At 38.8% G+C, this 14,639-nt stretch overlaps 1 protein-coding gene across 1 annotated transcript in view; it reads right to left on the bottom strand.

The window, feature by feature from the left end:
• Positions 1–11,153, bottom strand: part of LOC139714554 (gamma-2-syntrophin-like) — a 52,304-nt gene extending 41,151 nt beyond the window's left edge. Inside the window, exon 1 of the mRNA XM_071626251.1 lies at positions 10,935–11,153. Coding sequence (XP_071482352.1) covers positions 10,935–11,153 — 219 coding nt within the window. The remainder of the gene's footprint in view (positions 1–10,934) is intronic.
• Positions 11,154–14,639: the final 3,486 nt, after the last annotated feature.

Below are 14,639 nucleotides of genomic sequence, written 5' to 3'. Positions count from 1 at the left end.
ATGCCAGGCTATAAGAAAAAAAAAGAGCATTCTGTGAATGAATGAATGGATGGATGGATGGATGGATGGATTAATGGATTAATGAATGGATGGATGGATGAATGAATGAATGAATGAATGAACGAATGAATGAATGAAATGAGATGTATACAGGCTTCTGCCTCTGTGCCCAATAGCTCTTTTCTACTTTTGGTCCACTTTTGTACCTCCCCACTCACCCCTTTCATTCGCCTCCTCTTGACTGTGTACACTAGAATTGTCACACGGTGAGCCCTGCACCCCTCTTAAGTACCCCCCTTCCTTTCAAACAAATCCTCTTCGTAAGGACTGACCAATAGATGGAAGAAGAAATGTTTACTTTGGACACTTTGGACTAATCTTTTTGCTTGTTTGTCTCAATACATGCTACATTCTTTAACGCTTTTTCTCATTATGACAATTTCCCAGCCAAAAATACCAAAACAATGTTCAGTAGGCCCTTCAGTTTTCAAAGATGCTTTCAATAGCACTGGTACCAGTATTATCATATCTGCAGAAAGGGTAATTGTATTCCAGTACGAATGTTGGCAGACTTTAATAGCGTATTACATCGGCACTGGCAAAAGTATAAAAACTATCACCACGTCAGAATGATCACAAGGCCGTAAAGTGAAGATTGAATCTGCACTGAAATAGCAAAGAGTTAAATTTTGGATCTCAGATCTTGCCCTCATTGAGGATTCTGTGAATACGGACTGTGTATTGCTGACATTATGCACGTTCACACAAAATCAGAGTTCCCAGCATTTCAAGAAAACAAAATTCCCTAATTTTTCCTGATTTTTGCCTGATGAAGTATCCAATTTCCATGATAACTATTTCAACTCATAACCAGTTTCACATCCAATTTTCATCCAGCTTTATCCATTGGATGTTGTTTTGATATGCAACAAAATATAACAGAGTCTTACTGTCTAATTTCGATTTTTGGGCCTATCAAAATATCCCTGACTTTTCCCTGACTTAAGGCATCTTTATCAAATTCCCTGACGGGAAAAAAAAAGCTAAATAATTTTCCCTGATTTCACTGATGGGCTGGGAACCCTGAAAATGGAAATTTAAATTCAGATCACTCTTCATATCAAACAGATAGGAACCATCAAAGAACAAGAGATTCCTGAATGTCCATTGCATTCACATAGACCTGAAGCATCAAAGAATTGTGATTCTTCTTAAAAAATGCACTCCTCGGTGAAATTTGAATCTCAATAAGAATTTCTGAAGCATTATCTTTTTTTGTCCATACACAGAAAAGTCAATGTTCTCATTGCAATCAAAAAATTGATTTTTTTTTTTTTAATGTCACTTTTTCCTCAGTGAGTGACTGGGCCTATTGTTTTCCTGTGTATAGTTTTGGTTGAGACCTAACTTCAGGTTTCTAATATTTTTTTGTTTTTTGTTTTGGTGAGATAATGAAAAACCTCCAATAAGATATGAAAGAGCATGTAATTCCAAGAGGGATTCAGTGTCTTTATGATGAAAATCGGTTTTAAAATGGCTGAGATATATCCAAAACAGAACATTACCAAGAAGTTGTGGGACCCACCTTTTATCAGGATCGCTTTGTTTTACTTTGTTTTTGGATGTCTCAGCGATTCCAGAACCAATATTCATCTAATAAACTCTGAATTCCTCTTAAAATGGTATGCCCTGTACTATTTCATAATTGGTTTCTTGGTATCTCGCAAAAATTAAAAACCCAATCCTCATCTCCACCAACACTATACAACCCCTTTAAACTTCTCTCCGTGATAAGGTACATGTATCTCAACTTTATTCAGCACTAGCCTATGACAAGACAGGATGCAAAAAAAGAAAAGAAAAAAGAATCACCTCCCAATTACCATCCTCATAGACAGCAGTTTGTCTGGCATGTAAAGCTTCTTTCCATTTATTTGCCCCACACTTTAATTCTTTCTCCATCTTCTGCAAACTGCTTGCTTGTCTTCACACAAAAGACCTGACAATTCACAGATTCTGCCCCATCATTTGTGTTGGAAAGTCATGCATGGGTTTTCATTATCCTTTTTTTTTCCTGTATTATTCTGAAATTCAAGCTCTTTATTCATACATTTCACTCTCTCATGCAGTTTGAGTTTGTTTGCTGCATGTGGTAAGTGATATAAAACCCCTTTCTCCTGCCCCCATACATATCTACTATCCTTTTGTGTGAAGTGTTTTCTCAATTTGTACATCCTTCCTTCCTTTCTTTCCTTCTTTCTCTCTTTCTATTGTGCTAATTTCCCCTGTGTTAAAAAGCATGGCACTGTTCACACTAGGAATCACTAAACAAATCCTAATTTGAAAGCCTCTAAGCTGCCGAGCAACGTTTGACAAGAGTTGCAGTAAACCAATACCCCTTTCAGTAACTCATGGAATGCATTTTTGGCCAGCTCCTGGCCCGAGCTAAATTGGCCTGCGCCAAGCGGCAAAAATTGCGTTCAGTAACTACAACAGAGCAGTGCTACGTTTACGATGACCCACTCACGAACTCGGCCACGTCACAGGTAATTGTGACCTTTGACCATAGCATGCAAGGAATTTTGGCCCAAGCCTGGTGCTGCTACTGTTCATAAACTCTTCGATCAGCTCCAGGCCCAAGCCTGGCCTGTGCCTGGTGCTAGGCTGCAGCAGTGCTAAAATAGTCCGCGCCTGGCGTGAGCTACTTTGGCCCGACCCATTCATTAACTCAAAATTTTATGACTTAGCTCAGGCCTGGCGGGAGGGTTACTGAAAGGGGTACAAGTTTGGTTGGCGAGCATTCAACAGTGGGATTCACACTGATGCATATTAGCAAGATGCAATTTGCATGATGATCAAATCTTGAGATTTTTGCCCGTGTAAACATAAAAATCCCACTAAATAGCACGACAAGCATCTGGATCCAATCCAAAGAAATCTTACAATTATTTCTGGATCCTCACAATAATTTCAGAAATACAGGTAGCTCAATAATTCATACTCCAGCCTGTGTGGGAAGGCTGGAGTGAAAAATCTCACAATTCAATTCAGTGCATGAGCACAACGGCAAGGGTCACTATTTTGGTAGATTTCACGCATGTCCAGTTTGGTCTACAAATAATCGCAATTGGCAATTATCGGGATATTTCTGCCCATCTAAACTGGCAGAAACTGGCAGAGTCTCTCAGCTCATTAGCATAATTACATAACCATTCAACTGCAGTAACAAAAAAAAAATCAATTTCTATAAGCTTACTTGACTGGTCTACATTTTCTGATCTTTTGCTTCCTTCAGCCGACTGACACTGTGCTTTGTTCAAACTTTAAAAAAATTCATTTCTCTCTTCTTTTTTTTCATTACAAAAAGAAATTACAAAATACGAAAGTCTCTCTGAACTGCTGACTTTCTAACCTGATGACATAAAACATCTTGGCATAAATATTTTCAGAGTGTTATTCCAGAGAAACTATGAATACTGGATGTATATATTTGGATGTGTCTCAGGAGTACTAGGGAATATAGCAGAAAGTGTATTCAAAGTAAGAGCATCTCTCTACCTGTATGCACAACTTGTTTATCTGAACTTCCTGCTTCTGCAAACGTCATATTACGAAATGATTTACGGTCTTTTCATGGAGGCCGAAAATACTATGGGAGAAAGTGGCCATATGGGCTTTTTTTTCCTCCTTCTTTCTGGTTTTGCTGCCTGCTATTAATCTCTATAGGCCTAATTTAATCAATGCCGAAAATATATGAATGCACAAAAATGACTCACATCAACCAAATGCAGAAATTGGATAAATGAATCGGTATAAGGGGGGATGGCATTGGGGCGCAGTGGTAGAGCGGTGAGGTTGACGTCAACCACAGAAGATGCCTACCATTTCTACTCCTCCGCCAGATGACTCTCCCAGTCAAAATGACAAAGAGGATGGAAAAAAGGAGAGGCTTATAGAGCTAGAGAACCAGAAATCCATCACAGCATTCTCTCTCTCTTCTCCTCCAAGCTTTTCGACTTAATAACATGACGTAAGTTACATTCACAAGCGTGCCACGCACTTCTGGCATTGTTGGGGGTGCGGTGCTTTTCAGCCAGCCCCGAATGTATGGCTTTTTTTTATATTTCACTTTCCGTCTTCCCTTTTCCTTTCTTTTCATCTCCTCTCTTTGGTCTTTGTTGGTGGATGAGAAGGAGTTATGGTCAACACGATTCAGGTGGCATTCTCTTTTGTGGTGAGAAAAGCTGCGTTACTAAAATTACCCTACCTGAGCTTGAAATGGAACTTATCTTTAGCAGTATTATTGATAGATGCAGAGCAGTTCACAGTGAAGGTATTTTAGCAATACAGCCAAGGCACTGCAGTCATTCAAAAAATTTGTCACCATATTAATCTCTAGGGTGCAGTCTGGTTTGGACACACTGTCAACACATCAAAATAATTGCAAAGCTCTATGTCTCCAAAAATAGCAAGTGACAGCAAAATGGTATACAGATTTTTCATTTTTTTATCATGGAAAATCACATACTAACAACAAGTGAAATTTGCCATGCTTATATCACTGCATGGCAAAAATTCATCTATTTTGAATGCATGAAGAGTCTTTCAGCTGACTTCAAGTATTATACAAGTGTTATATCATTACTACAAATCAACTGTCCAGGTAAGGGATGAGAGAGTATGAAGAAGAATTTTCACTTCAACACTGTGAACACATTGAGAACATACTGTAAACACACTATGAACACAATGTGAACAAACTATGAATACATTGTGAACACACTGTGAATACAATGTGAACAAACTATGAACACACTGCAAACAAACTGTGAACACACTGTGGACACACTGTGAACACACTGTGAAGACAGTGCAAACACACTGTGAACACACTGCAAACACACTGTGAACACACTGTGGACACACTGTGAACACAGTGCGGACACACTGTGAACACATTGTGAACAAACTGTGAACACATTGTGAACAAACTGTGAACACAATGTGAACAAACTACGAACACAATGTGAACAAACTATGAACACACTGCCAATACACTGTGAACAAACTATTAACACACTGCGAACAAACTGCAGACAAACTGTGAACACACTGCAAACACACCGTGAACACAATGTGAGACACTGTGTTCTTTTAGGCAGGGATACTTCTCAGCACTAGCACCACGAGGCAACATGTGCATGTGTGTAAGTATACACATTTTTTTTTTCAATCAATCTCACTCAACCCCCCCCCCCCCCCAAGAACACATTTGTAGCTGGTATCGGGGGGGGGGGGGGGGGGGGGGGGGGGGGGGGAGGGGGGGCAGAGGGAGAGCAACAAAGAAAGAAAGAAAAGGAAAGAGGGCAAGAGGGGAAAAGACAGACATCATTCATATATACTACAATCTTCATTTTCAATATAATTATTACAGGATTGTCGTAGCATTTTCATTATTATTATCATTTGTATTAGTATCATTCCTATCAACTACCAATTATTTTTATCAATATTATTACTATTATTATTATTATTATCATTATTATCATTATCATTATTATCATTATTTTTACTATTCATCTATTCATTATCATTATTGCTATTATTATCATTTTCATTTATCATCAAGATTACTCTCATCATTGTTAGTTCTTATGATCATTTTAATATCGCTGTAAATGTACTACCACCATCAACATCATTGTCACTGTTATTACATCATTCTTGATATAGGTCAACTCACAACCTGGTTACTCTCCCCTAGGACTACATAGGGAGGGCATTGAGGCGAACTTCTGTCATGAACAGTCGTGAGAGAAAATGTCATACATGTACTCACAAAAATGAGGAGAAACGAGGTTGGCTACAGACATGTTACGAAACTACATCGAAGCAGAAAGCGAGCTCCCAGACACATGTCTCAACGACTACAAGTGGCACGCCTTAAACCATTCCCAGGTGAGACATACAAGTGTGTTTAGTTGAGACATTAGGGAAGAGGGAGAAACGGCACGTTTTGGCAGCGCACATACCCACGACAAACAGAGGCAGAGTGTAAGAAAGAAAGAAAGCAAAAGAGACCGCTTGAGAGATCTGGGAAAAAAGGTTGCCATTGCATACATGTACTGAATTACGAGTTTGCATCCTTTTGAAATGTAATTGCTCCACTTTCTTGAAATATATCTGCAGTTGTCACGGCAACGTGTCATTGTTGCAGCCCACTTTTAAACACTGCCATTCAGAATCAATTTCTCCGGAGAGGACGCGCTGCGCTGAGTAACTGGAGCTGTAGTCTACTCCCACCAGACCCTACCTGTTTGCAGCATAAGGTGATGAGATCTCATTTAATGCAGAATTTACACGCAACCTTTGAAAAACCTTACTTTTGAAAGAAAACCAACAACAATAAAGTCAGAGATTATTAGGCAGCGCAGCATAGATATGGGGTTTGAGTTTTCTTCAATTTGTCTCCCTCTGTACAAATGAAATTTGTAAGATTGCTACTGGCAGTAGATGACAGCTTTGATTCCCGCTGGTTCCCTATTTCCAACATGTTTGTTTAAAATGTAGATCAGCGATCTCACAAATTTCATATGTACAGAGGGAGACAAATTGAAGAAAACTCATACCATACAATAAAGTCATCGGCACATCATAATTGCCCTGAAAGTAATCTTGTCAAATTTCAGTTGTCTCTTTTTTTTTCATTCTATTTCTCATTTGCTTAGATAATTTTATGTGCAACTGGTTGTTAAACATCTATAGTAATTATTTCTATAATTTCTTTAATGCCAAACGAATGCCCATTGAATTCAAAAATTTGAAGATAGGTTCACATCCATGTTTGACATTCTTTGTATTCATTAGTCTTTCATAGGGGTTAGCAGAGATATGCTAGAGATTTTGGACATGTTCAAAATGAAAGAAATCACCTCCAGCTTATCTTTGTGAACCCTTACAAACAGCTAATGAATATAAAGAACGTCAAAAGTGTTTAAGAACTATTCTAGTATCAGAAATGGATGCTAACATATCTTCATATTGAAGAATTTGTCAGGCATTTGTTGGGATATGCTGTATAGTGTGACGGGGCCTTAAGCACTACACACTGCTAGAAGTGCAAAATGTCTTTATGGCTATGTAATTATGCATCACAAGTCAAACTATGCGAAAAAAGCATGATTCTGGAAAATGAAATTAACACAGCAGTGTCATATATCACATTAAATTTGCATTCATGACCGCAACTTCAGACATTTTTTGGAGAGCAGGCTATTGAGTGAATGCCATTTTATATCATTCTGAAGTCAGCAAGCTCAGGATTCATGCTTCTTTCTCTGTGCAGCCACTACTCTTGGGTCATTCAATTTTCATAGAACCTTCAAACTGCATGAGATGTAATGAAATTGAATAGCTTTCATAAATAGGAATCTATATTTCATGCTTTCAGAGGGAAGGCCACTAAAAAAAGATGTGCTACCTAAGCATTGTGCTGCTACAGTATGAATGCAGCACCTGCATCGCTCATTATGAGAAGTAGTAACTACTCATCAAAATTAAACCATATTCTCATTATGAGAAGTAAACTGCTCATCAAACTTCCACCAAGTTCCTACTGAATTTTGCCATGACATTTTTTTTTTCCTGTCAAAAAAGAAGGCTTCCTTTAATTTTTTTTTCAACGTCCAAAAATTTGATGATTTTCTTCCAATCCCGTGGAGGCTGTCTGTAAAACAATAAAAGATGATTTCTCATTTGGCTGCCAAGTAACTTTATCTTTGACTGCAAACATCCAAACCTCCAGATGCAATCAAATTTTCATACTCTGTGAAGAAAAACCTGAGTGATGCACATTTTTCAATTTTGCAAACAGCACTAACACTGTTCAAGCAAGGCAGCAAGTCTCGCCCCCCCCCATGTCTATTTTTTCTTTCCTTCCAACACAGTTTTGCAGACTAAAACTCAGTGATATTTTCAATGTGGCCGCCATTAAAGGAAAGAAATCTAATTATCTTGTCAACTATCATGAGCATTTGCTTGACAACTTTCCAATGACAACAAAAGCTGAAAACATAAAATTTACCTCTGAAATAGCAATGTATACCATCACTCAAACCTGGTTAAACGTCCTGTTTACCTTTAGGAACAGTGGTTTAAAAAAATTTCAAGATATGACATTTAATGCATCTGTGTAGGTCTGTTGTACCACAAAACATCCTATCAAGTATCATATAAAATTTTTGCAACAAAGCCTAAATATAAGGAGATATCTGTATTTTTCTCAGTAAACTGTAACTGTAGACGGTTTAGTCTGGTAACATGTTTATTATGTGGGTCAATCCATGTCAAATCATCCAGTGCTTGTCACCCGACCCCCTCCGATTTTCTTTAAAATCGCACCAAATGTTCTCCAAAGTGTCTGACGGAAAATCCCGAAATATTTTGCCCCAAGGTCAATTGGTTGCTAAGATACAGCCTCACATAGCAACCAATGCGCATTCCAAAATATTAGTTAAAAGAAAATTATGCATTTTTGATCGATTTTTGATCGATTGTGGAAGCATGTTATGCCATAAAACACCTGTTGTGTGTGTAATTTGTAGTTAACAAATTTACAGCTATTTTTAGAAGCACTTCAAGGTCAAGGGTATAACGTTCATGATCAAATTGACACTAAATCTGAAAGAAGAGCACAAATACTTTAGAACCTTAATATGGTAAGCTGTCAGCTTTCATAATTCTTGAAATATTGCTCTGTGAAAAGTCATTCTAAACACATATTACATGCAGTGCAATGAGGAAAATAGAGCGACTTATTGTTTTTATCAAATTTTGGATTAAATTTCAAGGTCATTATTGTGTAACAAAAGTGTTTTGTGGTATATATTACTAAAATATGTATTACAGACTACCCCTACAGCAAATATCACAGGGCTACGGCTTTTCATCTTGAAAGCATGGACATTTGAAATGTCCTCTAAATCCAATATGTGATATTACATGGAAATTTGGCCGTTTACGACCATTTTCAGTGGGGTAAATTTACCATTTAACATTTCGGTAGCAAAATTTCATTGGTAACCCAAGATAATATAGGTAAATGTCTATCAATACACAAAAATTGATGCCATTCCTAGGTGGGACGAAGGGCGATCCGTGACCTTGAATTTGACACATTTTTCATTTTTGTCAACTTGAGGGCGCTCTCCGTAAAAACAGTGAGCACCAATCCGCTGATTTTTTTCAAAATTACTGAGCAAGTCAAAGCCTTCAACAGCATAATATCTTAGAACCTGAGGTGATGAAATGTGGAAGATATTAGCCCCTAAATATGCATTGAAATTTTCAAAATTAACATTTAACACCATTTTCGGTGACCTCGTGCACGTTAACGAAAAGTCAATTTCGCGTCACAGTCACTTTTTCTTGCAAAGACTATAAAGTTCTCTCAATTTCCAGATAATGAACACTTTTGCATAAATATCTATGCTACCACAATCGATCAAAAATGCATAATTTTCTTTTAACTAATATTTTGGAATGCGCATTGGTTGCTATGTGAGGCTGTATCTTAGCAACCAATTGACCTTGGGGCAAAATATGTTGGGATTTTCCGTCAGACACTTGGGGGAACATTTGGTGCGATTTTAAAGAAAATCGGAGGGGGTCGGGTGACAACTTTTCTGAAAATTGGATGATTTGACGTGGATTGACCCATACACTATTGTTCACATTTTGTATTAGTTATATTTAACAATACTCAACATCGATTTTACCAATTCATATCTTAACAGTGGTTGTTTCTATCCCTAACTCACATTTAAGAACTATTTTAAAGCACTAATGCTGGGTTTTTGTTTCATCTGCAAATGGTAAATTATGCCTTTAGATATGATTCTCTAATATCCCCATCCATTTGAGTACTACATGCACAGAGGGAGGGTGTGGTGAGTCCATTACAACAACAGATTTTTTTTTTTTTTTGCCCAAATGTATTTACATATCAACAGAACAAGATCTAGACAATGTATGAAATATCATAAACAATGCACTGAGATAATTTGAATCATGTGGTATTTTTATTTTCTGACAGTGCAGGCAAGATAATGCTCCAACTCTATATGATTTGGTTATAAATATTCAAAAAGTGATGAAACAGAAAATAATCACAACCAATAGAATACCAACATAAAAAATATAATATTTCTGTCTAACAAGAAAATAGAATACTGCATGATAAAAATGTAAAAATGGCACCATCAAGAGTGGCATAACAAAAGTCATCACCAACAACACGAAACAACATATCACAACCAGCAGCAACAAAGTTGTAACATCAGTAACAACAGGTACAACATTAACTTAACACAACAAGCAGTATCAAGGACAACATTTCCATGCCATTAACAAACACAAAAAAAGTAATATCAAAGCTTCCCTAGAAAAGTGGAACACACGCATGTCAGCAGATCATCACCAGCAACAAACACCAGCTCTTACCTATTACAACTACATCAACAACATAGCATCAACAATCACCAGGACATGTAGCAAGAAAAAAAAATCGCAGGGCGGCAGCAATAGATAACAAAACAGAATCATCTTCCAACAAAGAATGTAATGCAAAAGACACAATACAGAGATACACAATACGACATGGTAACAACAGCAATATCAACCACCACACCCATAACAACACCAACAATAAGAACAAGGTCTGTTGGATCACAATAACTACTGGTGCACTCTCACTGAGAAACAGGGGCAATCAGTGCAAGCTTGACAAACACTAGGACACAAGTAATTACTCAAGACACTTTCTAGTCATCCTGGCAACAACTCACACAACATCACAAGCATTTCCACATCCCTCAACTCACACAACATCACAAGCACCTCTCCACACCCCTTGGCCACCACACCCTGATCCTCACCCCATGTGCCAGCCACAACGGCTGCCTCGGCTCCTGTCGTACCACGGGCAGGTTGCGGCTGAGTCGCAGCACGTAGGGCTCGAGCCCCACCGACAAGATCAGGTTGTCGAACCACAGCGTCATCGGCCGCGAGCTGCCGCAGCGCACTGCGTCCCTCTCGCGGAATATCTTGTGGAGGCGGTGCTTGGTACGGATCCAGCGAAGCGCGCCGATTCTCATGCTGCCCCGAGTGCACGGCCAGTGGGTTGCGAGCGTTGCAATCACGAGAAAAACATCTTGGTGGCAGCAGGCAGGTCCATTGTCTATATGGCAGGCACGCTTGCACGTACAACTTCAAAAAACACTTCCGCTTTCTCGTTGTGTCATTCCGCTTGTAGAGACAATCATCTAATCAGATACCTCAATTCATCTCACGCTGGTATTGTCACATCATCGTCATCCCAGGGAGGGTAAAGATTCCTGAGATGTGATCACCACAGATGTCAGCAGTTGATCCTATCCACTGCACAGCAACAACACAACATTTACACGTGATTCAATTTCTGAAACAAACCGCTTAATGAAGCTGCCATTGCACTAATGCTTGCAAATCTCATGCCTATCAACAACGGTATACCTCCACTGTTGACAAATACAGTATTGCAAGTAATACAAGAACATTTGTACTCCATCGGAAGTAACAAATGCATAATTTGGAGGCATCTCATGCCCTCTTCTTTGAAATGACCATCAGGCAGATATGTAGATGAGACGGCACGCAAACAACGGTCACTCAAGCTGAGGCACGAGACGAGAGCACTTGAATGACGGACAACTGTCGACAAAAAGAGCTGCGTAATTCGGGGGGGGGGGGAGAGATTTGACCCAATGCCTGAAGACGGAATGGGATCCAAGGGATGAATGGGAAGAGAGCCGCAAAAAGGGACATAAAAGGGACAAGACCGGCGGGGAACAACGGAGCAGAGCTGACCGAGAGAAGCGACGTCGAAGGCAAAATCGCTCAAACTGATCTTCTCTGGGCATCCACATTCTCTCCCTGGTGGCAAGGACGGCCGTAATGTAAACTGCAATACAGAGACTTTGCGTGAAGCAGTTTCATCTGGTAAAACAGCAACAACAACAACAACAAAAAAGAACCAAAAGATATCCATTTCTGACGTGGCACACTCCTACACCACTCACGTTTGGGTTTCTACCTACTCCCTTTCTGCAGACTACAGTCAGGCAGTTGTGGAACACAGTGGTTGCAATACTGTACAATGTCAAACTAAAAGGTTTGCTCTCCTACCAGACATTCATTAATAACATAAATTTATCCCTCAGGCCTCTCATTTGCTATACCTATTGATAAAACTGCCCGTGTCTCACAATTTCACAGATGTTTATTTTTGAGATGTTCTTTAAAAGTCTACTACATACTGTGTATTCCCTTCCTCAGACAACTTCTACATATCACTGTAATTCAATTTACTCTCCGGCTATCTCTCCAAACTTCATGCGCGCAAAAAGGAGACATTAAGCCCTGGATATAGGCTGCACTTAACGTCTGCACAGCATACGGCACAAATGTTTTTTTCCGCACTGGATGCATGCAGCATCCAGCAAGACATATTTATGAAAACTAATAAACGAGTGGTAACATTTTCCGCCCTGATTTTTCCTGCAGTCACGGAGCGAGGTCCTCTTGCTTCTGTTAGGGGGGACTAAAAATAGCCGGTGCTACGAGTCAAGTTTGACCTCACTATGGATTGCTGGGGCACTTGAACTCGAGGGAGAGAATCGATTGCCTCCAGTGAGCCGTGTTTGACCTCCACCACGGAAGGAGAAACAAGAAAACATGACAACTAATTTTCGTGCCCATATCAAAAATATCACATTCAGAAATTGCCACTTGCAGAGAGGCCGTGGTAGTATCGTGGTAGGTCTTGCGTTTCACGAGAGACTATCGTGAGTTCACTCTGTAGAGTGGTGTCCCACTTTTTACTGTGCTATGACACAGATTTTAAGACAGTGTGAATTACATGGATCAGATTTAATCTCATCAAAATTGTATCACCTTGATGAGAGCAGCTAACACCACCCCCCCCCCAAAAAAAAAAATGGATTAGAAATCATGACAGATTTGTAAGGAAAGGTACAGTATCACACTTCGTATACTGAGTGCTTTTAGACAACACATACTAAGTATAAAGTTAATAATGTATGTGACTATGTAGATATCCTACTTTCATGCAAAATAGATTGTTTGGCTATAGTCATCCTATCCTAATTTATTTTATCATGATACATCATATAACATTAGCTTGTACAATGTATCATATTGCCCTGTGGCATAGTATGTAATATCCTCTGTATTCTACAGACTTTCAATATATTAAGTGGATTCTGCAGCTTAGTGATTTTCATTGCGTTTTAATAGTACATGGCAAGCCATTCAGCCTTCGATTTCCTCAAGGAGGTTTAAGAGTTGGAGTTCCAACTGGCTGGAATTATTCAAACAGTTGTCAGATTTCTATTGATGTACAAAAGAATTCCACAGGTGCATTTGTGCCTTTGATGATCGATGTTTGACGCCGCCGTCTTGTTGAGCAATCTGAAGATATCATTTTGAACGCTTGCATAATGTTGGCCATATTTTGCTTATTTATTTATTAAAAGAAATGAAATTTCACTTAATGATAAAGTATTTTAAACAAAAGCCAATCCCGTCCAGAAATTTGTGCAAAAGTGTAAATCAGAGCTGTATCATGCGAAAATGTTTAAAACTGTACCATCCTGGAAAGCAGGTTTTATCACTTTTCCACTTAATTTCCACAAATAAAACTAATATGGAATAATCTTCAAGTACAATTCTTCATTGATAGATATGTCAGATTAGTGCCCGGGCATGCCCAATCGAGTAATTTTTATCTTTATTTCAGCATTTTTTGCCCAATTTCTATTTGCGCATCCTCATGTCTGTACAACCTACCTTTTATAAGACAGGGTAGCAAAAAGTAATTACCATCACAAAAAAATATCTTCCTTAGAAAGTGGCTGGTGATTATGCAATGAGACACGAGTCTATTGTCTTCCTATCTGCGTGGCAGATCCTGTTTGGCACATGCTGCAAATATTTTTGAGCGGCGGCATTGAACATCTAGCAATGGAAATAAGATGGTTGTGACTCTATTCTCTTGAACCTCCTTGGTTTCCTCTAACAATTCTGATAAACAGTGAACAGCTAAATAGACATCTACAGGAGCTTTGTGCTTTGACAAGTTATTTCTATTCCCCTATCCAAAAGCAATAAAAGGAGTGGTTAACGTGAAGTACACAGAGGACAATACTGTAGCTAAAAATGAAAATATTGAGGTGTCTGTTGTGACTACTAGTATATGCTTGGCAATGTATGAGTAACCTTATTACTTTGTAACAAACTTATGTCCAATGATTAAACATGCATCATGCGAGAGAAGAATTATGTCCCGTAGTCAATCTGGGAAAACAACAACAACCACATTTGTCAGAGAAGAAAAGGAAAGAGTGAGATTCCAATGCATGACTAAGAATTCTAGCAGCCTTTAATCATGGCTGCAATAGTGATACTAAAAACAACAACAAAGCAATGCCAAGTGTTAAAAACAACCTTCTGATAACCCAATTAAATCCCATTAAGTAAGATGAAGCATGTGCCGCACACCGACTCACAGTAGGTGTAAGGTG

The sequence above is a fragment of the Diadema antillarum genome, unplaced genomic scaffold (genome assembly GCF_040938485.1).
Source record: "Diadema antillarum isolate AM-2024a unplaced genomic scaffold, OU_Dant_1.0 scf00000045, whole genome shotgun sequence".
Lineage (NCBI taxonomy): Eukaryota > Metazoa > Echinodermata > Echinoidea > Diadematoida > Diadematidae > Diadema > Diadema antillarum.
Note: the sequence above shows the minus strand (reverse complement) of the source record. Positions and strands in the feature narration are given on the sequence as shown.